Below are 24,429 nucleotides of genomic sequence, written 5' to 3'. Positions count from 1 at the left end.
TGTGGAGTTAATATTTTTACCACTTAAAATGAATGTAGAAGCCGGACAACTTCCCCAGTGACCTTTATGTTAAAGTTGTTGTATGATTACTTGTATATGGAATGAAAATCCACCAGACAGTAATGTAATTTTTGCTTTCAGTAATCATATGTTTTTTAAAGAACTTAAGAGGAGAAAAGTAGTCTCTTATTTTAGCTCTTGACTATTTTCTTGTTCTTTGTTAATGAAATTTCAAGTTTCTCTCATTTCTCCTCAGCTTGAAGAATTTCCTTTAGTATATGTTTTAAAATAGCCTTGCTTTTTCTTTGTTTTTCTTAACTGAAAACTTTCCACTTTCATTTCTGATAGATTTCTTTATTAGATATAGAATTCTGGGTTGACAATTCTTTAGCACTAAACATGTCCGGCTTCTTGAATCCCATTGTTTCTGATGAGAAGTTTGCAGTAATTTGAATCATCAATTTCCTCTGTATGCTGTTTCTCTATTTTAAATATATTTTTTTTTCTTTTACCTTTACTTTTTTGCAGTTGATTATGATTTGTCTGAGCATGTTTGTCTTTCTTTTGAGTTAATCCTATTCGGTATGTCCTAAAATTTGTGAATTTTGAAATTTGGGAAGGTTTTGGAAATTATTTCTGCAAAAATTTGTTTATGTACCGGTCTCTTTCTCTTATTTTTCTAGAACTCAAATGGCAAAAATAGAACTTTGAATGTTGTCCAGAGGACCCCAAGACTCTTCATTTTCTTTCACTCTTTCACTTCTCTGTTCTTCAGATTAGATCATTTCTTTTTCACATTTACTGACTCATTCCTTTATATTTCCAGTCTGTTGTTGAAATCTTATTTCAGATACTGTATTTTTCATTTCTAAAATTTCCATTTGTTTCTCTATTTTTTTAAGTTTAATTTTTTTTTAATGTTTATTTATGTTTGAGAGAGAGACAGAGCTTGAGCAGGAGAGGGGCAGAGGGAGATGGAATCAGAATCCAAAGCAGGCTCCAGTCTCTGAGCCATCAGCACAGAGATCATGACCTGAGCTGAAGTTGGAGGCTTAACCGACTGAGCCACCCAGGCGCCCCTGTTTCTCTATTTTTTATAGCTACTGTTTCTCTCCTGAGAACCTCTGTCTTCCATTTATTACTGAAGTGTTAATACTTTTAATATCTAGTGACTTGGATTAAGATCTGTTTTCTTTTCCGACAAAGGGCTAGTGAATTCCAATCCTACTACTTATAACTGACTTTGTGACCTTAGACAAGTTACTGAATTTCATTGTATATAAGATGGAGATGTCTTTGCAAAATATTGTAAAGGCTAAATGAGATAACTTAGGAAATGTCAGAATGTAATAGCTAGAAATAGTATGGAAAACGTACCCAGAAGTCCAGCTCCTGGGGCATTTGAAGCATTTATAATAAAATTACATTAGGAAAGAAGCCCAATATTTGCCCACGCCTGATGTGAATGTAAAAGAATGTTCTTTCTTTTTTTATTTTTAAAGTAAGTTTTCATTGCAAGTCATGTATTTCCAGATTAGAATAGTAATGTTTTATAGAAGTAGGATTGTGTAATGCCTTGTTATGTGTGAAATATTCATTTGAGAATATATTGATTATATACCTATGTAACATGAAATGGTATTTATCTGAGATAACTACCTAACAAGTTTAAGAAGTTCAGATAATAGGCAGAGCTGGAGTAAAGAGAGAGTGAATGTCTTGCTTACTACACAAACAGTTGCTTTTTTTTTTTCAATACTTGTTTCACTATAGCAATTTGTACCAATTTAGAAAGTATTAGAGAGTGACAATTCTTGAGGAACCAAAGAGTTCCTCAAGACATTTAGCATCTGTACAAATTAGAGACTAATTTCTGGAGTTGAAACTATAATGTAAGTAAGGTTGGTAAAATTTTGTTTAAACAGAACAGAGGAGTATTTTAGAAGCACTGTTTTGAACATTGTCCCTTTTTTCCCTGTTGTCATAGATGAAATCCCATTTCCATTCTTCTGCAACAAGCATTCGTATGCAGTCACTTATTGTCATTAATTCCTCTTTTTTTAATTCTTAGGATTTGTTTCTTTATTTGCAGGTGTTTCCTGTGCTATATATATGTTTTTGGGATGTGGGTTGACCAAGATTGCTGTTTCGGGTCGGGAGTCTTTCTAACATAGGACAAGGATTAAGTTAAAAATATAATTGACAGTGTTTCTGTTTTGGATTAGAAAAAAAGATAAAAAGATACCAGTTCTTCCTCTGCTTCCTGTACTTCCATCCAGGATGCCTTTCTTCTCTTGGCTGTTCTGCTTGTGAGAGGGTATGGTGTTGATCCCAAGGGCTCCTCCTGGGATAGTTCTCTTGGGAAGTTTGATTGTGAAATGAATCTCTTCTTTTTTTTGTCTTTAATAGGCATAATACTTAATCTTCTGAATGTAAACTCTGGTTTTCCACACTTGTTACTCTTCTCAAGGGACCTATAATAAGCATTGAGGAATTACTGATAAAAAGAAACCAAAAATGTAAGAGCTTTAAGTTTGCCTCTATCACTTGAATTAGTTATATTATTGTGTTTTAGTAGATGGGGATGCAGAAATGGAGAGGAGAATCTTGAAGACAAGTGAAGATTGCAGTCAGCTCCCCTTTCTGTTCCCTCCACCATACCTTAAGCAGTGGTGGAGTTATTAAAGAAAAATTGCATAAATATTGAGTAGGTTTTTTTTAAAGTTTATGTATTTATTTTGAGAGAGAGCATGTGCATGCACAAGCAGGGGAGGGGCATGGGAGAGGAAGAGAGAATCCCAAGCAGGCTCCACACTCTGAGCACAGAGCCCAATGTGGGACTTGATCTTAAGAACCGTGACAGAATTGCATGAATATAGAAATTATTGGACGACATAAGAGGATACTGCCCTATAATGTTTCTCATTTGAAGAAATAGTGGAAGCCTTTCATATGATTTATCAAACTCTTTATGGTATGTATCCATGCACACAGAAAGCACTTGTTTTTTGTTTTTGTTTTTTGTTTTTTTAAATTTTTTTTAACATTTATTATTGAGAGACAGAGAGACATAGAGCATGAGCAGGTGAGGGGCCAAGAGATGGAGAGACACAGAATCTGAAGCAGGCTCCAGGCTCTGAGCTGTCAGCACAGAGCCCGACGCAGGGCTCGGACCCACAAACTGTGAGATCATGACCTGAGCCAAAGTCGGACGCTTAACCAACTGAGCCACCCAGGTGCCCCTTGTTTTTCTTTTTAAAATAAAGTATTGTGGGGTGCCTGGGTGGCTCACTCAGTTAAGTGTCTGACTCTTGATTTCAGCTCAGGGCATGATTTAATGGTTGTGAGAGTGAGCCCCGTGTCAGGCTCTGTGCTGTGTTTGGAGCCTGCTTAAGATGCTCTCTCTCCCTGTCCCTCTGCCCCTACCTCCCACATGTATGCATGCTCTGTCTCTCAAAAGAAATAAAGTATTGCATCATAGATGTATTCTCATAGAGTGGACACCTGTCACATAAGAGTGTAACCCAATTGGGGAGTGAACTGTAGTGCCTTTCTTACCCCAAACAATGAAAAACTGGTCAGCTCCATACCATTAGTAGGGTATTGGAACTGATCTATTTCTACACTGCCCTAGAATTTAGTGGGGTTGTGGGGCGCCAGGGTGGCTCCGTTGGTTAAGCCTCTGACTTCGGCTCAGGTCATGATCTTGTGGTTCATGAGTTCAAGCCTTGCATTGGGCTCTGCTGTCAGCACAGAGCCTGCTTCAGATCCTTTGTCCCTCTCTCTCTACCCCTCCCCTGCTTGCTCTCTCTCTCTCAAAAATAAACATTAAAAAAAATACTGGAAAAAAAAGAATTTAGTGGGGTTGTAAAATTGTGCCTGTTGCTTTTAATCTCTCTGTCTCCATGGGCTATAGAATACACGATCTTTTAGTGTTACAGAAATGTAGGAACCAGAAATAGAAAATTCAAATACCTCCTCTCAAGCTTATCAGTGGTGATATAACCGTGGGTGGCTTCTGTGTTGGTGATAGTATAGAACCATTGGAAAGACAGACTATGAAGGTGTCAGTGAAGCCATACCTTTGTTAAAAATGTTAACAATTTATGTTCTAGCCCAAAATTGTTTTTTCATGTTAGTCTTTACTTTTAAAACATTTTAAAATTTACTAACATATGTTAAAATTGACCTTTTTTGGGTGTGTAGTTCTGTGACTTTTAATACATGTATTTGTATTACTACCATCAGAGTCAGGATTTAGAATGGTTCCATTACCTCCAAAAAGCTCCCTCATGCTATCTTTGTAGTTAAACCTTTCTCAAACCTTTCTCAAATTGTTATCAGGTGACCACTGATAACAGTTCTTTATCATTACAGTTTTTACCTTTTGCAAATATCATATAATAATGCAACTGTGTAGTATGTGACCTTTTGGGACTGGCTTCTTTCAGTATATTGTCTTTAAGATTTATTCAAGTTGTTGAGTGAAGCTCTGGTCCATTCCTTTTTTCTGTTTCTGTTTTTGTTTTTATTTTGGTTGAGTAGTATTCCATTGTATGGCTGAATGCACCATAGTTCGTTTATTTAGATTATATCTAGTTTATCAGTTCTTTCTTATACTATCTTTGGTTTTGGTATCAGGGTAGTTGGGAAGTATTTATCTTCCATTTTCTGGAGGAGATTGTGTTGAACTGGTATTGCTTCTTTAAATGTTTAGTAAAATTCACCAGGGAAATTATGTGGGCCTAGGGATTTCCTGTTTTGGGAGGACTAGATTTAATTTCTTAAAACAGTACTAGGGCTATTCAGTGGTATTCTGCTTAGTTTCGCCAGAGGTTTAAATTTCATTGATTTTTTTCCCCTAAAGAATGGGGTTTGGGTTTCATTGATTTTTCTGTTTTTCTGTTTTCAATTTCATTGATTTCTACTCTATTTCCTTCCTTCTGCCTGCTTTGTATACATTTTTATTTAATTTTAGTTTAGTTTTTTAACATAGAAATTAGGGTCATTGATTTGAGACCTTTTCTGACCTTTGATGCAGTCATGCTTTCGCTACATCTCATGTATTTTAACTATTGATATATTTGGATTTAATTCTACCATTTTATTTTTTTTGGTTCCCTCTTTTCTTCTGTAACCTCTTTCTTTGGATTATTTGAACATTTTTTAGTATTACATCTTAATTGTGTTTTTGCCTATATATCACTTTTTTAATGATTACTCTAAGGATTGTAATATGTCCATTTATTGTTCACAGTTTCCTTAGAATCAGTATTTTATCATTTCAGGTGAAATACAGAAATCTTATCACCCTGTAGGTCCTTTACCCTTTTCTCTGTATGTTGTAATTGTCTTGTGCTACATTTACACGCATTGGAAATTCTATTAGAAAGTGTTGTGATGTTTGCTTTTAATTGCCAAACATTTTAAAGAATTCAAGAGGAGGATAGTTATATTTATCCAGATATTTATCACTTCTGTTCCTCTTTTTTCATTTCTCATGTTGTATTTAAGGATGATTTCACTAGATTGAGGATTCTAGGTTTACAGTTCTTTTCTATTTTAAGCACTTCAAGAATATTGTTCCACTTCCTCTGGTCTATGTAGTTTCTTTTCTTTTTCTTTTTTTTAAGATTTTATTTTTAAGTAATCTCTACACTTGATGTTGGGCTCCAACTTAAAACCTCGAGATAAAGAGTCACATACTCTTCCAACTGAGTCAGCCAACTGGCCCTGGATAAATGTAGTTTATGATGAGATGTCACTAGTTATTCAAATCATTAACCCACCTTCCCCTCATAATTAATTCCTTGTTTTTTCAGTCTGCTTGCAAGATTTTTTTATTTGTAACTTTTAGCAGTTTGACTGTGATATGTCTAGACATGATCATTATTCTGTTTGGAGTTTGTGAGACTCTTGAATTTAGAGGTTTATATATCTTCACCAAATTTGGGAGTTTCTGGCCATTATTTCTCTTCGTCTTCCTTTTTTTGTGCTGCACTCATTTTCCTCTGCTCGGACTCTTGATGTGAATGTTAGGGTTTTAGTGTTCTCCCACAGGTCCCTGAAGCACTGATAATTTTTTCAATATTTTTTCTGTTGTTCACATTGGGTACCTTCTTTTGATCTGTCTTCAAGTTCACTGACTTTCTGCTATTGAGTCCAGTATATTTTCTATTTTAGTTATTGCATTTTTCAGTTCTAAAATTTCCATTTGATGGTTCTTTAAGTATTCTTCTTCTTTTTTTTTTTGCTGTGACTTTCCAGTTTTCAATTTGTTTCAAGAATATTTGCTCTTGAGCATTTTTATACCTGCTTTCAAGTCTTTGTCAGATAATTCATCCAGTGCTCTAATATCTGTGTTATCTTAGTGTTGTTTCTGTTGATTCTTTTTTCCCACAGGAGTTTTGAGATTTTTCTGTTCTCTCTGCCAAGTAATTTTGGGTTGTGTTTTGGAGATTTTGAACATTATGATATGAATCTTAGTGTCTTATTTAAATGATATGGAGAATGTTGAGATTTTTGCTTGGACAGGTAGTTGATTCAGTTGGATTTTAGGCCACAAGCTCCAACCAGCTTTCTTTAGGTTGCAGTTTTAATCTGTTCTGTTTTCAAAAGCTTTGCAGTACTATTTGGATTTTTCCCATATGTGTAACTACCCAGTAGCCAATCTGACCTGCATGGGGGTTTATCCTGTATTTTAGTCTTCAGAGCCTCCAGTATGCTACTTAGGGTTAAATCTATAGGTTTGCAGCTTAGGGGTGACCTAGGAGTTCATAAACAACTTATAAGTTGCTAAGTGCTTTCCTCTCTGTTATGTCCATGGTATTTTCTAGGTCCCTGGGACCTCCCCCCCCTTCCCTTTTGTATCCTCTGGCTAGAAACCCCAATCTTCATTTCATTTGTTCCACTGTAGTGCGTATTTTCTACAGTTGTATCTGGAACCAAGTGCCAGAAGACAGGAGAAAAATTGAAATTATTCCAGTTTCTTCAGTCAGTGAAGATGGTCCCTTTCCTTAAGAGTTTTAGGCTCCTGCTGGCTCTGCTGTTGCCACTGTTGCAGCTGTCACCGTAAGATTGCTTGGGAATTGGGTTGTGGGGAGTGAAGAACAGAAGAAAGAAGAGATTTCCCTTACTCTTTCTAAGCAGTTAGGAGACTCCTTTTCTACTCTTTGGATAGAAATAGAGGGCTTTTTCCTAGAGCTTTTGCTTTCTCCATTGTTAACCAACAGCCACTTTCTGGGTTTTAGGCTCTGTTAAGCCCAGGCTGGGGCAAAACTGGATGGGAAAAATTAAAAGCCCACTACCAGTTTGGTAATATATCAGATTCTGGCCTCTTCCCCAGTCTACCTGCTATTATTTACTTTCTAAATTTCAATTAGCTGCTCCATTTATTCTGTCTGGGTTTTATAGTTTCAGTCAGTGAGATTAACAAGGTGGAATGTGCTTACTCCATTTTACTCAGAATCAGAACTTCTCAGTTTACTTACCAATTTTGGAATGTAATGGCTACTTGAATCTCCTTATTTCGGTTAAATATGGTTTGTCAGTTACATTTTTTTTTTTTTTTTTTTTTTAGTATATGTGTGATCTTGTGTGTAACAGTGTAATCTCTGTTGAGGAGATGATGTTACATTAAATGTAAAAGGAAATAGGAAATTTAATTTCTCTTTTAGAGCATAGCGTTCATGAACTCTTAATTTTCCATAATTATTTAACATTTGAAAAACTGTTTTCCTGTTTTCAGTTTAATCTATATTTTCTGCCTGAGGATTTCCGGCTTGCCTTTCACTTTGGAGATGTTTTATTCTTTATTCATTGTAACCTTTTAAAAATGCTTTGTTTCAATAATTAAGTTATAGGTCACTGTAAAGCTTAGTATGAGGTGGCATACCTCGTATTAGTTGACTCTTTTGGCTCTCACATGTTGCAGACACTGCACAAGAATTTTAGAGACATTCTGAAGCATATCTTCACTTCCTAGATTGCTATGTGAAGCTGATTTTGTTATAAGACTGGTAAGTGTAGATGACTTCATCTTTTTTATTTTCAGTTTACTTGCTAAGCAACAAGATACGAGATTATTTGTTCATCAGTGAATAGTGCTTGGACAACAAGCTTTTTTCTGGATAGAGGCCTAGAACCAAGGAATTGAATATGAGGTTCCTAGAAATTCCTGTTGTTGATCAGCTGCTGACAAGCAACCAAGTCACTAATAATCTTCTCAAAAACTGACCCAGAAAGTATTTCTAGGGACCAATGTGCAGTAGTAACTTAAAGCAGAGCTCGTGGCTTATCTGTTCAGGCTGCTGTAATAAAATACCACAAACTGGGTAGCTTATAAGCAATAGAAATTTATTTCTCATAGTTCTGGTGGCAGGAGGGTTGGGTGAGGGCCTCTTCCATGTCACAGACTTAACCCTTGCATCCTCGTGTGGTAGACTGGGCTTCGGATCTCTCTTAGCCTCATTTATAATACAGGCCCTAATCTCATTCATGAGGGTTCTACTTTTTATGACTTAAGCACTTTTGAAAGGCTCCACTTACTAACATCATCACCTTTAGGAGTTAAGATTTCAGCATATGAATATGAATATGAATTTTAGGGGATGCAAACATTCAGACCATAACAGCGTGTAAATGAACCCACTAAAACTAAAATTGATTCAAAGTATTGCATTTCATATCCATTTCAATTTTACTGTTGATAGTTATAAAGTTTGGGTGAAATTGAAGCTATAGGTAGAAATGAAAATTTTGTTGCTGTTTTTGTAAATTTAGATATCATAATTTGTTGGTTCTTTATTGTACTTTCTGGTCAAAAATTTTATTTTTAACTGAAAAAAACGTGATGTTGAAAAAATACATAACTGTTGTGAGCACGAATAAAGAGAAATTGGTGTGTTAAAAGAATGAACATTTTGTTTATTAAAGACCTGTTATTTTTTTAAATTTATGATGTTCAGTTAGATAATTCATATACTCGGATAATTGCATTGAAATGTATTATTTTATAAAATTTGAAGAAAAAGATACTTCTATCAGTATGTATGTCCCAACCATTAATCTGAAAAACTTTTTTGGAGGATAAGCCTTCATGGTGTGGGTTCAGGCACAGTGGTGTCTTTTATGTTTGCCTGATGGTCATTTCCGTATAGGAAGTCTAACATCGTGAGAACTTCAGCTTACCTGTGTATCCTTTCTTTGTTTTGAAAATTAAAATTCTGTCATGTTAAAATTGGTAATTCCAGTTCTGAGTCCTTTAAGGATGGAAATGCCACAGTGGTACAGAATGGTCAGGGGGTTAGAAAAATATACTTTTAAATCTTTTGGTCTCAGTTGGGAAGCCTTTTTTACAAATGCACATATGTTGCAAGGATTTGGTGTTCATTATGTGCTCCTGTTAAATCTTGTGCTTACCCCCATTACAGCACCTGGGTACTGCATTGTAACTGTTGGTTTCTGTTTTTGTTTTTGTCAGGTGTGTCAGTATGGAAGGCCTAATGGTACCTAGAAAATAGGGGCACTGACTAAATATTTATTGAATGAAAAAATAAGTTAAAGACAAGCTGTAGGAAAGTGGGGAGTCTGGTGTAGGCCTATTTGAAAAAAGAGGGGAAAAAAGTGATTACTGGTTAAGTGTACTTAAGATCTGGAGTTGAGGAAGTAATTTAAATTCTAGTAGTTGTTAAATTTCTGTATGTTTTTCTAAATTGTCTTCATAGGTGATATGACCAGTCTATTAGTTGGGGTAGATTTTTTCTAATTCTCCATTACATTGTTTTCAATTGATTTTTTCCTGTATGCTGAAATGTGACTTCTTGTGCTTCTCTCACTAAACAAAATGTTATTATTATTTTTGCCTCCATTACCTGTTTGTATCTTCATATGTGAAGGCATAGGCTTAACTGTGTCATGCATTCTAAATAAATTATCACATTCAGGGCCCTCTGGAATAAATCATTCTTTATATTTTGTTGTTCTCTTTTATTCTAAACCCAAGATAAATATGGGAACAGCTGGGTGAAAGTGAAGTAAAATAGGACTGATTTTCATAATTCCCTCCGCAGAATCATTTGATGGAAAACTGATTGCATAACTGCTTGACCTGAAGAATTTTAAAGGTAAGAGAGCTTGTGAATATTGTATATATATAAAAATATATTTGTATTTTTATATACATGGTTTGCTGGAGTTGCCATATTAAAACTGCTTAGTAGTGTTTTATCTCCTGTAATTATATAAAATAGGAAATATGATAAAAAAAATCCTAGGATTATTTTTTTGGAGTCCTAAACTTTGTCTTGCTTCAACCTTTTTACTTCTAGATAAATAGGAATTTTGATAAATACTGTCAGTATAGAATACAGAACGTATTTATCCTTGTATAAGATCTGTTTGAAAAGCAATTTGACAATTTAAATTTTGTGAACTTTTTACTCTTCACATTCGTTATATGTGGATATTTGAAATACAGAAGTTTTTTTAACAATGAAAATCTGTTCTTAGAGCATATAGGTTTACCAATCTTATATCTTATGGTATACCTAAGATTTTGGGGGTAGGGTGGTGTTCATGTTCTTGTGTTTGTGCCTCTGTGCTATTTGTTGAGTTCTTTTTTGCTAGTCTTGCTGCTTGGCACTTTAAAAGGATTATGTGATTATGTAATTTAGTCCTCATAATGACTGGTTACTACTGTTATCTCCATTTGATAGATGAGGAAACAGGCTTAAAGATGTTAAGGTCACTCAGCTAGTAAGTGGCAGACTAGTTGAAATTTGAACCTAGACAGGTTTCTTTGTAAAACCTGTACTTGAAGGGACATTCCTGTCTCTATACTGAACAGTACTGGTGTTAAACCTCCAGCAACCAACATGTAGGTTAGGGATATTTTAAACAAAAACTTGTCAGAATAGCCCATTAGAAGCAAAGAAGTGTACTTACAAAGTCTAATAAAATTATACGGTAGAAATCAGGTAGAAAAAACAAAACTTTGGGAGCATTTTGTAAGGGACTTAAAAATCAACAGTGACAGTGCAGGACTGAGTTGATTATGTAGCAGAGAGACTGGAAAGGAAATAATTATTAAGCTGAAGGAGTTCATTGCCTTAACCCTACTCTGAAGTGAATTAGTTGGAGGCACTAGAGCAAATATCTGTGATAGTTTAAGCCAGAATGATAAAATTAATGTAGATAAATCAACAAAATCACAGAGCCTTCAGGGGAGTTTTAAAAGGAACTCAAGGACAACATTGCAGAACCATTGACTCAGATGTGTAATAAGTAACTGTTGTGCCAGAGTATGGGTTGAATATGAATGTAGATAGATAGTTGCCTATGCTTAAGAAAGCTTGAAGAGTTCTCTGCAATGAGGGACTGAGCCACATCTGTAAACTTTCTATGGGAAGGGCCAAAACGTAGTTACGTTAGGCTTTGCAGAGTATATGGTTTCTGTCGTAACTATTCATCTCTGCCATTGTAGTGCAAAAGCAGCCTTGGTCAATATATAAAGGAATGAGCATGGCTGTGCTTTAACAAAACTTTATTTACAGAAATACTCAACCAGTTTTTTGACCACTGGTCTACCATAATGGATACTGTCCCTCCCTAGACATCAATAAAAAATAGCCTTCCTATGGTTTCTTCAGCTGAAAATAACATTATCAAAGGGAAGATCAAATTTTTGAGTAGATGATTGGAAGGCTCTTAATGCCTTTATTTAAGACTGGAAATGGGATGGAAGATCCTGCATTTAATGGTAATGGTTCGCATTTAAATGCTTATTACTGCTAGACAATGTCATGAGCACAAGTTTGCCTGACACCAGTGCCCAAGTCATTAATCACTGTAATATACCACTCAGAGTACCTTACTAAATACCCGCTCTTTTTTAATTGAATTTTTTGGACAGAGGATTGAATTTGGGGACTGGTTTATCTTGGATAGAAGATTGGAAATAAAGGAGAAAGAAAAATAGAGTATCTGAGAGAGGTTCTGGGAGTCACTGGATTCTCTGAATACCTTAGCCATGTGAATCAGCGTAGTATTTATATTTAGCATCTTCATAAAGATGTCCTTGGCATAAGTATACCCAACACAGGGCAGCTCTTACTTTTTCCCAATATCCCTTTCATTCAGACCTGGCTCCCATTTATCATATCTGTGCCCTTCATAATGGCAGGATTGGGTTTGGAAGTGGGGTGGGAAATAGAGTTAAACTGCCTCATAGCCTTTCATATGCCTTCTTTATTTGTACCCAAAGGATCTGATTGTACTTTTTTTTAATAAAACTTTTTTTAATGTTTGTTTATTTTTGAGAGAGAGCATGAGTGGGGGAGGGGCAGAGAGAGAGGGAGATAGAATCTGAAGCAGGCTGCATGCTTTGAGCTCTCAGCACAGAGTCTGACCTGGGGCTTGAACTCAGGAACTGCAAGATCATGACCTGAGCCAAAATCGGACGCTTAACCAACTGAGCCACCTAGGCACCCCGCCTTTTTTTTTTTACTTTTTTTTTAATTTTTAGAGAGCGTGCAAATGCGAAAGGGGCAAGGGAGAGAGAGAATCTCCTGATGTGGGTTTTGATCCCATGACCCTGGGATCATGACCTGAGCAGAAATCTAGAGTTGGATGCTCAACTGACTGAGCCACCCCCTGCCCCTGTTTGTACTCTTTTGACAGAATATTAGTAGACTGGATCAATTTAGTTGTTACTCAGAAATGTTATTTTGTATTTTTTCAGTCTTGTGTTTGCCTTTGTCTTTCACTTCTGTCTAGGGAAAACAAAGAAATGGGCAATTGACATTTTTATTACTCTTCCCTATTTTTCTGTTCTTACTAGCACTAATAATATGATAATAATAATAGCCATTTATTGCATGGCAGTGGTGCTGGGATTTGAATCTAGGTCTAAGTCTTAACTAGGATGTTGATATCTTTAGATACCATGGACTTGCTTGAAGGACAGTAGGGAGGAAGCAAGAAGAGCGAGGTTTGAAGTTGAACTGGAGAGGGAAGAAATTCTGTTTTGTAGTAGATGGAAGGAAACAGGTTTTGGAAGAGAAAGAGGAGGAGGAGAAGGGAAGGATAGGAATTTTAAATGGAGCTAGCCACGGCTAAAATGTTTGGTTTCTATTACTAGGAACCTCTGGTCCCTTACCTGATTCCTTGAAACTGAGGTGCTTCAGTGACTACTACAATAGAAAATACACTGTTAGCATCTCACCTGTAACTTGAAACCATTTTCTATTATAGAGGATGGTAGTTATATCCTAGGGCTGTGCTGTACAGCACAGTAGCCAGTAACCACATTGGATTACTTAAATTTAAATTAATTAAAACCTAAATAAAATGAAAAATTTAATTCCTCAGCTGTACTAGACTCATTTCAAGTGCTTGATTGAACAATTCCCCATTGGGCAGTCCTGTTCTAGAGAACTGAACTCTCTTCTGCACTGCTGTTAACTTGAATGCACTGTAATGGCTGGCCTGGGATTCTCATTTCCATGTATTCCAAGGTTTGTGTGGGAGAATGAGTTTTGAGTTCCTGAAAACTTATTTCTATCAGTGCTTTTTTTTTTTATTCCATGTCTAAAAGTTGATGGCTTTTATGATACATTTTTTAAATTAAGTCATTCTTCCTAAACTTTTTATGAACATATTTGGAGTAGTATTTCAAATACATACAGAAGCAATATATAATGAAATAAAAAGGGTAACCTGGAAGATATAATTAAGATCATTATGTTAGGGGGACACCGGGGTGGCTCAGTAAGTTGGGTGTCCGACTTCGGCTCAGGTCATGATCTCACGGCTCTCGTGGCTTTGAGCCTGGTTGAGCTGTGCACTGACAGCTCAGAGCCTGGAGCCTGCTTCAGATTCTGTCTCCCTGTCTCTATGCCCCTCCTCCACTCACATTCTGTCTCTCTCTCCTTCAAAAATAAATAAACATTAAAAAAAATTTTTTAAAAAGATTATGTTACGGATCTTGGAAAGGTGGAACCTGGAAGAGACATTAAAGATTGAAATTTGTAAATTAAAGTCCTCTGAAAAGTAAACAGAATTAACCTAAAGCCAAGAATGAACAACCATTCTTTGAAATTTATTTGAGGTAAACCAGAATTAAAAGAAAATTTGGTTTAATTTATAGATAATTAATTTACCAGACTTAGCCAAACTCATAAGTAGTCTAGGTAGAATGTGACATGATTAAGAGTCATAAATAGTTAATATCATGAAATTGAGTTATATCTAACTTTTTGGGTAACCACAAGGAGGGATAGTCTTGCCGACCTACAGCTTATCTCTTAGGTTTTTTTACTGACCACAGATTTTACTGGCTTAGGACCATGAGTCTGTATTGTATTCCTATGCTCGCTTTACTGGAAATTTAAAGCAAAATAGGTATTAAAAACCATGGATTCTTAGATTAAAAACTGGAATCTAGGCAGATAGAACAAATAAAAATGAACAAGTTAAAAGTTTATAAGTTGTTGAACTAAAACTTGTTGACTTTTATCTAGTGAAATTCTAAAACCCTTATCACTTTGAATGAATAAACTGGTAATGTGGCATAATTATTTTAAGTTATGACAGTAGTTATTTCATAATGTATTCAAGAAGAAGCACATAACTTGTAAGAATTTGGAACACAGTTTTTAAAGCAGATTTCTGACTTGAGGAAGGGCAGTCTGTAACTGATAAACTGTTGCTTATGTACTTCTTTGCATGAGTTAGAGAAGACAGTATTTACTGTAAAATTTTAATTATAATTTATATGTTAATAGAAAAATACAAGCTTAATATTATTAAGGATGTAAATGTGAAAACAGCATAGATTAGACTATCCAATAGGACATAAATTATTTAGCTACATAAAGGAATGGTATATTGCATCTTTTGAGAACTGACTAGAACTTTAAAATATTCTTTTAATTTTCAAATTAACATTTTATCACATTTAATTAACTCTCAACTTAAATATTTTTTATTCTTAGATATTTAGGATGCCAGGGGAGATAGTATGGTATGAATTTCCTCAAATAAAGATTATACTCAAATATAGATCATACCAGGAGCTCAGTATGCCTGTAAAATCAGTTAAGTTGGGACTTTGTCTAGAACAATGTTTCTCAGGCTTTAACATAGATAATGAATCAGGTGTAAATCTTGATAAAATGCAGATGCTTATTCACTAGGTCTGGAGTGGTGCCTGAGGTATCCTGCTTTTGTAACAAGTTGTCAAGTGATAATGAATTGATGAAGTGATTCTGAATGAATATCAAGCAGAGTAACCTATGACTATTTGAATATTTTTAAAGTAATCTTCTGTCAATTCCACTGTTGTGGTTGCTCAGGTCAGAATACTTTAGAATTATCCTACAGTCTTACTCTCTAACACATACTTGCATTCAGTCTGTCTAAAATTCTGATGGCTGTATTTTGAAAATAGCTGGAATTTGATCACTTTTCATCACCATTGCTACTATTCTGATGTAGGCCACTGTCCCTCCCTAGATGACTAGTCTCCTTGCTTTTTCCTTGGCCACCACCTCTGCTTAAAACCTGCTACTGGCCCATGTCACTCAGAGAAGAAGCCAATGTGTTTACCTCAGCCTTTAAGGTGTTGCATGATCTTATTACCTCTCTGTCCTCATCTGCTACTTTCCCCCTTTTCATTCTGTTCTAACTACACTTGTCTCCTTGTTTTTCCTTGAACATATCCCTGTCCCCCTCCCCCTGCCTTTAGACTTTCATATTTGCTGTTCTTTTCTGCCTAGAATGCAGGTCCTCTGGGTATTCACATAATTTTCTTTCTTGCTTCTTTCAGATTGCCAGTTAAAATGTCACATTATCAGAAAAGTTTTCCCTAAATACTTTGTATGAAATAACAGCTTCTCCACTCTCTCACTTATTAACCACACTAAGTGTATATTTATCTTATAATTGTATTATTTTATTTTCCTCAGCATACTAGATATTTTAGTTTGTTTATTGTTTCTCTCCTACTTGAATGTAAAGGCAGGAATTTCTGTCTGTCTTGTTCAGTGCTATACTTAGACACTGACTAGAGTATACCTATGGCACTCAGTAAATCTTTGAATTAAAAAAAAAAAAAGCCCACAAGAAAGTCTTTGGACGTCTTTCTACCTCCCTTCAGAATAGCCCATTCCATTTGAAGGTTACTGCTGACCTTCTCCTTAAGCTTTCTGTTCTTCCAGGCTGACCATTCTACTACTTTACGTTTTTTGTGTATGACATAGTTTCCAAGGCTGTTAACCAGTTTAGTCCTCTTTCCTGGACATTCATCATTTTGTTGTTTCTAAACAACAGCATCAGAACTAAAACAAACGTTGCAAATGTACGCTGAGGGGGAAGTTTTCTCTTGTTTTTGACTTTCTGCCTTTATTAAGGCAGACTGTTATTAAATTAACTTTAATTTTTTTTTTAATGTTTATTTATTTTTGAGAGAGACAGAATGCGAGTGGGTTAGGGGCAGAGAGAGAGGGAGACACAGAATCTAAAGCAGGCTCCCAGACTCCAGGCTGTCAGCACAGAACCCAACGAGGGGCTGGAACTCACGAGCAGTGAGATCATGACCTGAGCCGAGGTCAGACGCTCAACCGACTGAGCCACCCAGGTGCCCCTAATATAACTTTTTAAAGTAATTCTAATCCTCACCGATTCTGGCTTTTTCATTCTACTAAAACCTCTAAATCATTCTTCTATGTTCTTATCTTCTGCTTTATAGTTGGTTTTTGAACCAAAGTATGGGTCTTTGCTTTTCTGCTTATTTAGCCTAGAAGAGAATTTTCCTGGGCAATACATACGTAATACAAAAATTACTTCATATAAATATGGGAGAATCATAACTGGTGAGATTGGGGATTTCTTGTGCCTAGATATTCCAAAATGTATTTGAACAGCTCATTGTAATAATCATGTGTCTTGCATCAATTCAAGAAAAAATTCTGAGTTGACTTAAAAAATAATTTAACCTCATAAACTTGTTCCCCTTGACTAACAAATTAATTTCCTTCCCCATGTTTCTCATTTTGCCTCTTGTAATCACCATTTTCTTAGTCTCTAGGCCAGCATAATCTTTCTCCTTCCCTGTATTTATTTAGTCACCATATCTCAGATTCTTCAGTTTACTAATTCTTTGCTTTTCCATTCACTTCACAGCCAGTTACTCTAGCTATGCAAATCTCTCTGGTTCTAATCTCTCCCTGCTCTAATCCATTTCTGTGCTTTGCTGGCAGATCATTCTTATAAAATATTTATTTATTTACATCACTTTTATCATTTTCAGTCTTCTTCAGAGGAATCTATTAAGACTGGATCTAAACTTTTCACTCATTGGAGATCATCTGTCCCTACTTGATTTACATTGTTCTGCTTATCGCTTTACTTACCCATTACTGTAGTCTTTCAGATGAACTTCTTGGCATATATTGCTCCTTAGTACACATACAGTCTCTCTCTCATACTTTTATGCACTTACTCTTCTTGTTCTTGTCAGATTGGCCTAGTTAAATGCTGTTTTATTCCTTTATACTATGTTGTACCTTAAATGCCTTAAGCTCCTCAACACACATAACCTATTACCATCAATGAAAACTCCAGTTCAAATCGATCTCTTTTCCCTAAGCTCCAATTATATTTATGCCTGTACCACAAAATTTATCATTTAGTCTTTGTTGCTTAATGCTTGTATAAGGTTTTTACTTGAAAGACTGTGCTTGATGGCAAAGAATATAAAAGAGTACTGGATTATCCATAAAATTTACTGTCTTGGCTTGTACTGTATTCTTTTATGTGTAAAGTAATTTCTTACAGTTCTGGGTTTTTGTTTCTGTTTTTCATTGATATTGGGAGAAGGCAAACATAAAAATTCTCTATTTTAATTCATCCTATAGGATACCCTTTTTCAAGGAGAAATGAAGAAGAAAACTGTATATACCCTAAATGTGGGAGATCAGGAGTATGAAGACATGGAAGGTAACCTTTTATTTTTTATAAAGCTTGTGTGTGGAAAGTAAAACTTAGTGTTCTAGCCTGTTCATTTGTATGCATTTCAAAATATACAAGGAGTTTTTTGTTTTCACTTATTTTTACTTAAATTCTGAAATAATCCTCCTGAATAAGAAGTGCACACATTTTTTACTCCTCTTCCCATGTCTTATTTTTGATTGGCCAAGGTTTTTGGTTTGTTTCAGCTCTTTCTTTTTCCTCTTAAATTTTTATTCCCTACTGGTCTTACAATATACCTTTTTTGGTTTTTGATGTTGAAATCTTTGTTGGTTTTTAAAATAGCATTGATCTTTTCCTCTGCTTCTAAAATTAATATTTGAATATTAACTGTTAATAGGAGAAGAATTAGAACACTTTAACTCTGATCTTTCTACTCTTGATTTATAGGTTATAGTCATCCATTATTGATTTTTTCAAGCACCACAAATTAGTTGATATTTTAATATAGATAGTGTTTGGGGGAATTTCTTCTTCCACGTCTTTTTTTCTTCCTGAGAAAGACTTTTAAATTCTTTTAGTGAAAGTATGTTGGTGGTAAACTTTAAACTTTTTGTATTTATTTTATTTTCTTCAAAACTGTTCAAAGATAGATATATAATTCTGGATTGATTTGTTTCTCTTAGCACTTTGAAGATATTATTTAACCATTTTCTGGTTTTCTTTTCTTGCTATCAAGAAATCTCTTTTCAGGCAGACAGCTTCTCCTCTGCTGTCCTGTCTGCTGCTCCCTTGGGGTGTATTCAGTAAACTTCTATCTCCTTTGTTCTGCCCTCAGCTGAATCCTTTCACTGCCTTTGCCACTGGCTTCTACCCAGTCATTGCCCCAGATTTGAGGGCTCCCATCTGATTGGACACACACCTCGTTTAGACACCACAGGAACCCTAAAGACATGAGGAAAGAAGCTGGCAGCACACAATTCCTTTTAAAGCTGGCTAGATCCTGTATTTCCCTATAAAACCCCCCAGTCTCTTCCTCAGGGCAGCCTTGAAGGTTTTTTGAAGTCTTAGACTGCTTCCTTTGCCTGCCAAAGTAATAAACTATTTTTTCCTTCTTAATAAAAAAAAGAAAAGAGAAATCTCTTTTCAGCCTAATTGTCAGTCCCTTATAGATGATCTGTCCATTCCCCCATTTGACTTTTTAAAGTTTATTTATTTTGAGACTGAGCATGCACATGTGCCCAGGGGAGGGGCAAGAAAGCTGGAGAGAATCCCAAGCAGGCGCACTTGGGGCTCAGTCTCATGAACTGTGAGATTATGACCTGAGCTGAACTCAAGAGTTGGATGCACCTGTGGACCCCACATTTTACTTCTTAGATCTTTTTTTTTTAATTTTATTATTTATTTTTTTAAATTTACATCCAAATTAGTTAGCATATAGTGAACAATGATTTCAAGAGTAGATTCCTTAGTGTACCTTACCCATTTAGCCCATCCTCCCTCCCACAACCCCTTTCTTCTTAGATCTTTTTATCTTTGATGTTGTACTGATTTGCTACATTTTTTCTGGCATGGATTATTTTTATGTTTCTTGTAGCATACCTATATGTCCTTTATCTGTTAGATCTTTTTTGTTTACTTTCTCCTTTCTCAGCCATTACTGCTTTAACTATGCATATTGGGCTTCAATTAGTGTGTTAGACTTTGTTCTGACCTCATTTCACACTCTTTTTTCTCCTTTTATGTCTCTTACTTTTCTCAAATTTCTTCCAGTTCACAAATATTCTTTCCTTCTGGGTCTAACATGGTGTTTAATTATTCTGTGTGGTACTTGAAAATTCTTATATTTGAAGCCAATGGGTATCTAAGTACATTTATAGTTAATAAGTATAATGTATAAAATATTAATATGAAAAATAAATCTAAGTAAATTCTTATTTCTGCTGATTCTTACTCAAGGCAACTTATTTTGTTAGGTTTGGTATTGTTTGATTATGAACTCACATTTGATAAATTTTATCTCTAGAATTCTGAGGGCCTAATAAGGAATGTTTTTCTTCAGAGGATTTGTATTTGCTTTTCTCTGAAGCCATGTTTTACTTTATTCCCGTTGGGGATCTTAACTTAATATTAAAGTTTCTTGGGGCGCCTGGGTGGCTCGTCAGTTGAGCGTCCGGCTTTGGCTCAGGTCACGATCTCACGGTTTGTGAGTTCGAGCCCCGCGTAGGGCTCTGTGCTGACAGCTTAGAGCCTGGAGCCTGCTTCGGATTCTGTGTCTCCCTCTCTCTCTCTGCCCCTCCCCCACTCATGGCTCTGTCTCTCTCTGTCTCAGAAATAAATAAGCATTAAAAAAAAAAAAATTAAAAAAAAAAAGAAAGTTTCTTAGGATCAGTTCTCCTATCTGGGTTGGTTGTAAGGGTTAGTTTGTAGATATGAACACTAATATGGACACTTGCTCCCAGGATAATCCCCATTTTTCCATTTGCTTTGTGTACATTGTTTGCATTTCAGCTGACCATTTTTTTATTTTTGTTTCATTTTATGTTGAACCTTGGAGTTTCCTTTAGTTTTGAGCCAACAATGGATACTCTTGTAGGTTTAATTGCTGGTGGGCATTTAGATTAGTACAAACTGTAAGGGATGTAATTTGACAGTATCTATTCAAATTACAAATGTACATACATGTTGATGTAGCAATTTATTTTTTAGAAATTTATCTTGTAGATATGCTGTTTTAAAAATGTGAAATGACAGTTTTTCATCACAGCATTGTTTGTAATAGCCAAAGGTAGAAAACAAAGAGTATGTCCATCAATAATAGGTTAAAACAGAAAAATGCAGACTAGTGTATATAGTGGTCTAGTATTTGTATGAAGAAGGAGCTTTAAAAGGGCATGTTTTAGGAGTTGCTTGTCTATGCATCAAAAAAGAAAAAGGTCTTTGGAAGAACACGGAAGAACTTAATAGTTGTTACTTGTTGCATTCAGTGGGACTGGATGGATGGAGTAGAGCTTTAAAAGGGCATGTTTTAAGAGTTGCTTGTCTATGCATTAAAAAAAAGGTCTTTGGAAGAACACGGAAGAATTTAATAGTTGTTACTTGTTGCATTCAGTGGGACTAGACGGATGGAGTAGATTTGAATGGGAGATTTGTCACTGTAACATTTTTTTACTTTAAAGTTTTTGAACCATGTTACTATTACTTATTTTAAAATTAATGAAAAATTCTTTTTACTCCCCTATTAAAAAAGCATAAATAAGTAAATGTTGAAGGTATTATGCTCAAGGAGTATGTTTATCTAATTACTCTGTAGTAGGAGGGCCCCTTAGAATATCTAGTTCTGGTTACTGCCACAAACATACGTCATTTGGTTTGGAGAACTTGAAAGCATATGTGACTGCTTTACTTTATAGGTGAAGAAAACAAAGATAATACTGCTACCACTGGTCTGTTGTACAGTGAAGCTGACAGATGTCCTATATGTCTTAATTGCCTATTAGAGAAAGAAGTTGGTTTTCCAGAAAGCTGTAATCATGTCTTTTGCATGACCTGTATTCTTAAATGGGCAGAGGTGAGTATGGCAGTAAATTAAATATTACTGTATTTTAGTTCCCTAACATGGTATCATTCCACCTAGAGTTGGTAATGCCTTTTATAAATTATTTCACAGTAACGTATTTTCCCTTTACTGTGGACAAATTTCCTTGTATTATTCAAATTCTGTTAGTATATTTTCTTCGTTTTTTTTTAACACATATTTTTTGTTCTTTATAATTAGATTTTAAGTGCATATCTTTAAAAAAATCTTATGGGAATAATAGATTAAATTTTTTTTCTTTGGTAGAAATGCAGTAATTCATACATGGTGTACTTGACCCAACTCTTGGGATAATGCTGCTTATTACTAATACTACCTTCTACCTGTTTTATGCTTTATATTTTTCAGAGCATTTTGTTGTTGTTTATTTAATTTAGTTAGAGAAAGGGTGGAGGGAAGAGAGGGAGAGAGAATCCCAAGCAGGCTCTGTGCTCTTAGTGCAAAGCCTGATGCAGCTCTCGAACTCACGAATTGTGAGATCATGACCTGAACCGAAACCAAGAGTTGGACGCTTAACCAACTGAGTTATCTAGGTGCCCCTTTGAGAGAATTTTTAAATAGATTATTTGATTTCTTCTTATATCAGCTTTGTGGAATAAGAGCAGATGAAGTAGTGTCCTTAGATTTCACAGATGAGGAACTTGAATTTTGTGTTCCTAGAACTTGACCAAGATTTCATAGCTTAAAGAGGAAGAGGTGAATTTAGAACTGTATTTTCTGATACCATTTTTAATATATTGTGAACTAATTTCAGAGTCTGAGTTAGAGACATTACTGAGATTCTTCATAGTAAGTGGTTAAGAAACAATACATTTTAGGCTTACAGTGTATTATGATGACTTAGTTCAGGCCAAGTAGATTATGGTTACTGGTACCTTGAAGATGCATTATAAACCCCATTGTTATGAATTGTGAAGTAAAAATTTATTGTCATAGGAATCATGCTATATTTTTGAGTTAGTAGTTTTTCAGTGTGTAAAAATGAGATGAGATGAATCTCAAAAATATTTTTAGCAGTAGTTGCATTCAAATTGTTTGATGTCCCTATAAGCACATTGGAATTAATTGCTTATTACATAGTTGGGGTTTTCAGAGTTCTGTGTTTTACTTACATTTTCATTAATAGTGTAGAAAGGAGAAGGTAACTGTATACTGACTCTGTGACCTAGTTCTGGAAGGAGGAAAAAAGATTTGTTATACCAGTTGAATTCATAGTATACTTGGAAACAGCTCTAATTAGGTTAAAGCCTAAACTGTTCTTGGCAAGAAGGGACTAAGGAGAGGTACAAATGTATTTTGGGAAAAATATATTGAGTTTAATTTAATTATTTAATATAATTATAAATCTCCATGTATTTGTAAGGGGCATTGACTAATGAAATAGGAATGCATATTTTTCTCTGCCACCAAATTAAAGATTTAATGTACCTTGGTTTGCTTTGTGATTAAATATTTTAAAACTAGACATTTTGCTTCCAGTAGAGAAGCAACATTATGAGATGGGTAGAAGGTTTCAATTCAGTGCTTTTATAAGATTGTATTTAGTGATCACATAATTGTAAGGTTCAGCAGCATAGTCTGAGTATGTGCTTTTCTCTGTGAAATTAGAATGTATCAAATAGACCTGATTCTTTATCCTTATACTCTACATGCATCTTTAACACAGTCATGGTGTTTATCATGGTGTAAACGCTCCAGTTTTCTTTAGGGTATATATCTAGAAGTGGAACTACTAGTAGGTTGTGGACTGTACATATATTCAGCTCCACTAGACAGTCCTAAACTTATCTGTTTTTAACTCTTGTTGAATGTTTTTAAGTTGAAAATACTTGATAACATGTAGTGTTGCAATCAACACTTTTCTTACATGTAATATTTTCTTTCTTTTGTGTTACTGCTTTGGATAGAAACATTTTGCTGAAGCCAAATTGCATTTATTTTATTTATTTATTTATTTAAAGTTTGTTTATTTGTGAGAGACAAAGTGTGAGTGGGGGAGGGGCAGAGAGAGAGGGAGACACAGAATCCAAAGCAGGCTCCAGGCTCTGAGCTGTCTGCATAGAGCCTGACAGAGGGCCACCCAGGCGCCTGGAAATTGCTTTTATTTTACTTTTTTAAATGTTTATTATTTTGAGAGAAAGAGCATGTGCATGGGGGAGGGGCAGAGAGAGAGGGAGAGAGAATCCAAAGCAGGCTCCAGGCTCAGCGTGGAGCCCAGTGTGGGGCTCAAAACCAGCACCATGAGATCATGACCTGAGCTGAAATCAAGAGTTGGTTGCTTAACCGACTGAGCCACTCAGGTGCCCCAAAGCAATTTGCTTTTAGAAGAAAGTAGGGGGAGGAGTGCCTGGGTGGTTCAGTCAGGTAGGCATATCCGACTCTTGGTTTCAGCTCAGGTCATAATCTTGAGGTTCCTGGGTTGAAGCCCTGAGTCAGGCTCTGTGTTGACAGCGAGGAGCCTGCTTGAATTCTGTGTCTCTCTCTCTCTCTGCCCCTAGCCTGTTCAAATGCTCTCTCTCAAAATAAACTTAAAAAAAAAAAGTAGGGAGAGGCGGCAAGGTAGTTGTGGTATTATTTAAACAAAAGTGATTTACCTTGGAAGCAGAGAATAACCAGAGAATGTTCTGAATTATTTCATTGTCCCTATTTGGGATAGCAGCCATCATTAAATTGAGCAGTAACAAGAGCACAATCCAATAAATTATTCATTATAAATAATAAATGAATATTGGTTAACAAAATCACTTAGGCTTTGAATTAAATTTTCTGTTTGAATCTTTTACTGGTATGATAAAAATTGGATGTATTTTGAAGTATATATGTACTTTGACAAATAGAATCAGTTCTCAGATTCACTGGTGTTT

At 35.3% G+C, this 24,429-nt stretch overlaps 1 protein-coding gene across 4 annotated transcripts in view; it reads left to right on the top strand.

Moving 5' to 3' along the window:
• SCAF11 (SR-related CTD associated factor 11) overlaps nt 1-24,429 on the top strand; it is a 70,202-nt gene that overhangs the window by 8,990 nt on the left and 36,783 nt on the right. For 2 of the 4 annotated variants that reach the window (XM_027035957.2, XM_027035955.2), the window contains exons 2-4: nt 10,071-10,124; nt 17,916-17,997; nt 21,381-21,538. In XM_027035957.2, the coding sequence (XP_026891758.1) occupies nt 17,937-17,997; nt 21,381-21,538 (219 nt within the window). In that variant the 5' untranslated portion in view covers nt 10,071-10,124; nt 17,916-17,936. Of the gene's footprint in view, nt 1-10,070; nt 10,125-17,915; nt 17,998-21,380; nt 21,539-24,429 lie in introns of those variants that run through there. The other 2 variants (XM_027035958.2, XM_053226148.1) reach the window with 2 other exon arrangements.

The sequence above is a fragment of the Acinonyx jubatus genome, chromosome B4, assembly GCF_027475565.1.
Source record: "Acinonyx jubatus isolate Ajub_Pintada_27869175 chromosome B4, VMU_Ajub_asm_v1.0, whole genome shotgun sequence".
NCBI classification, from domain to species: Eukaryota; Metazoa; Chordata; class Mammalia; order Carnivora; family Felidae; genus Acinonyx; species Acinonyx jubatus.
The sequence above is the reverse complement of the archived record's forward strand: the minus strand, read 5'-3'. Positions and strand labels throughout refer to the sequence as shown.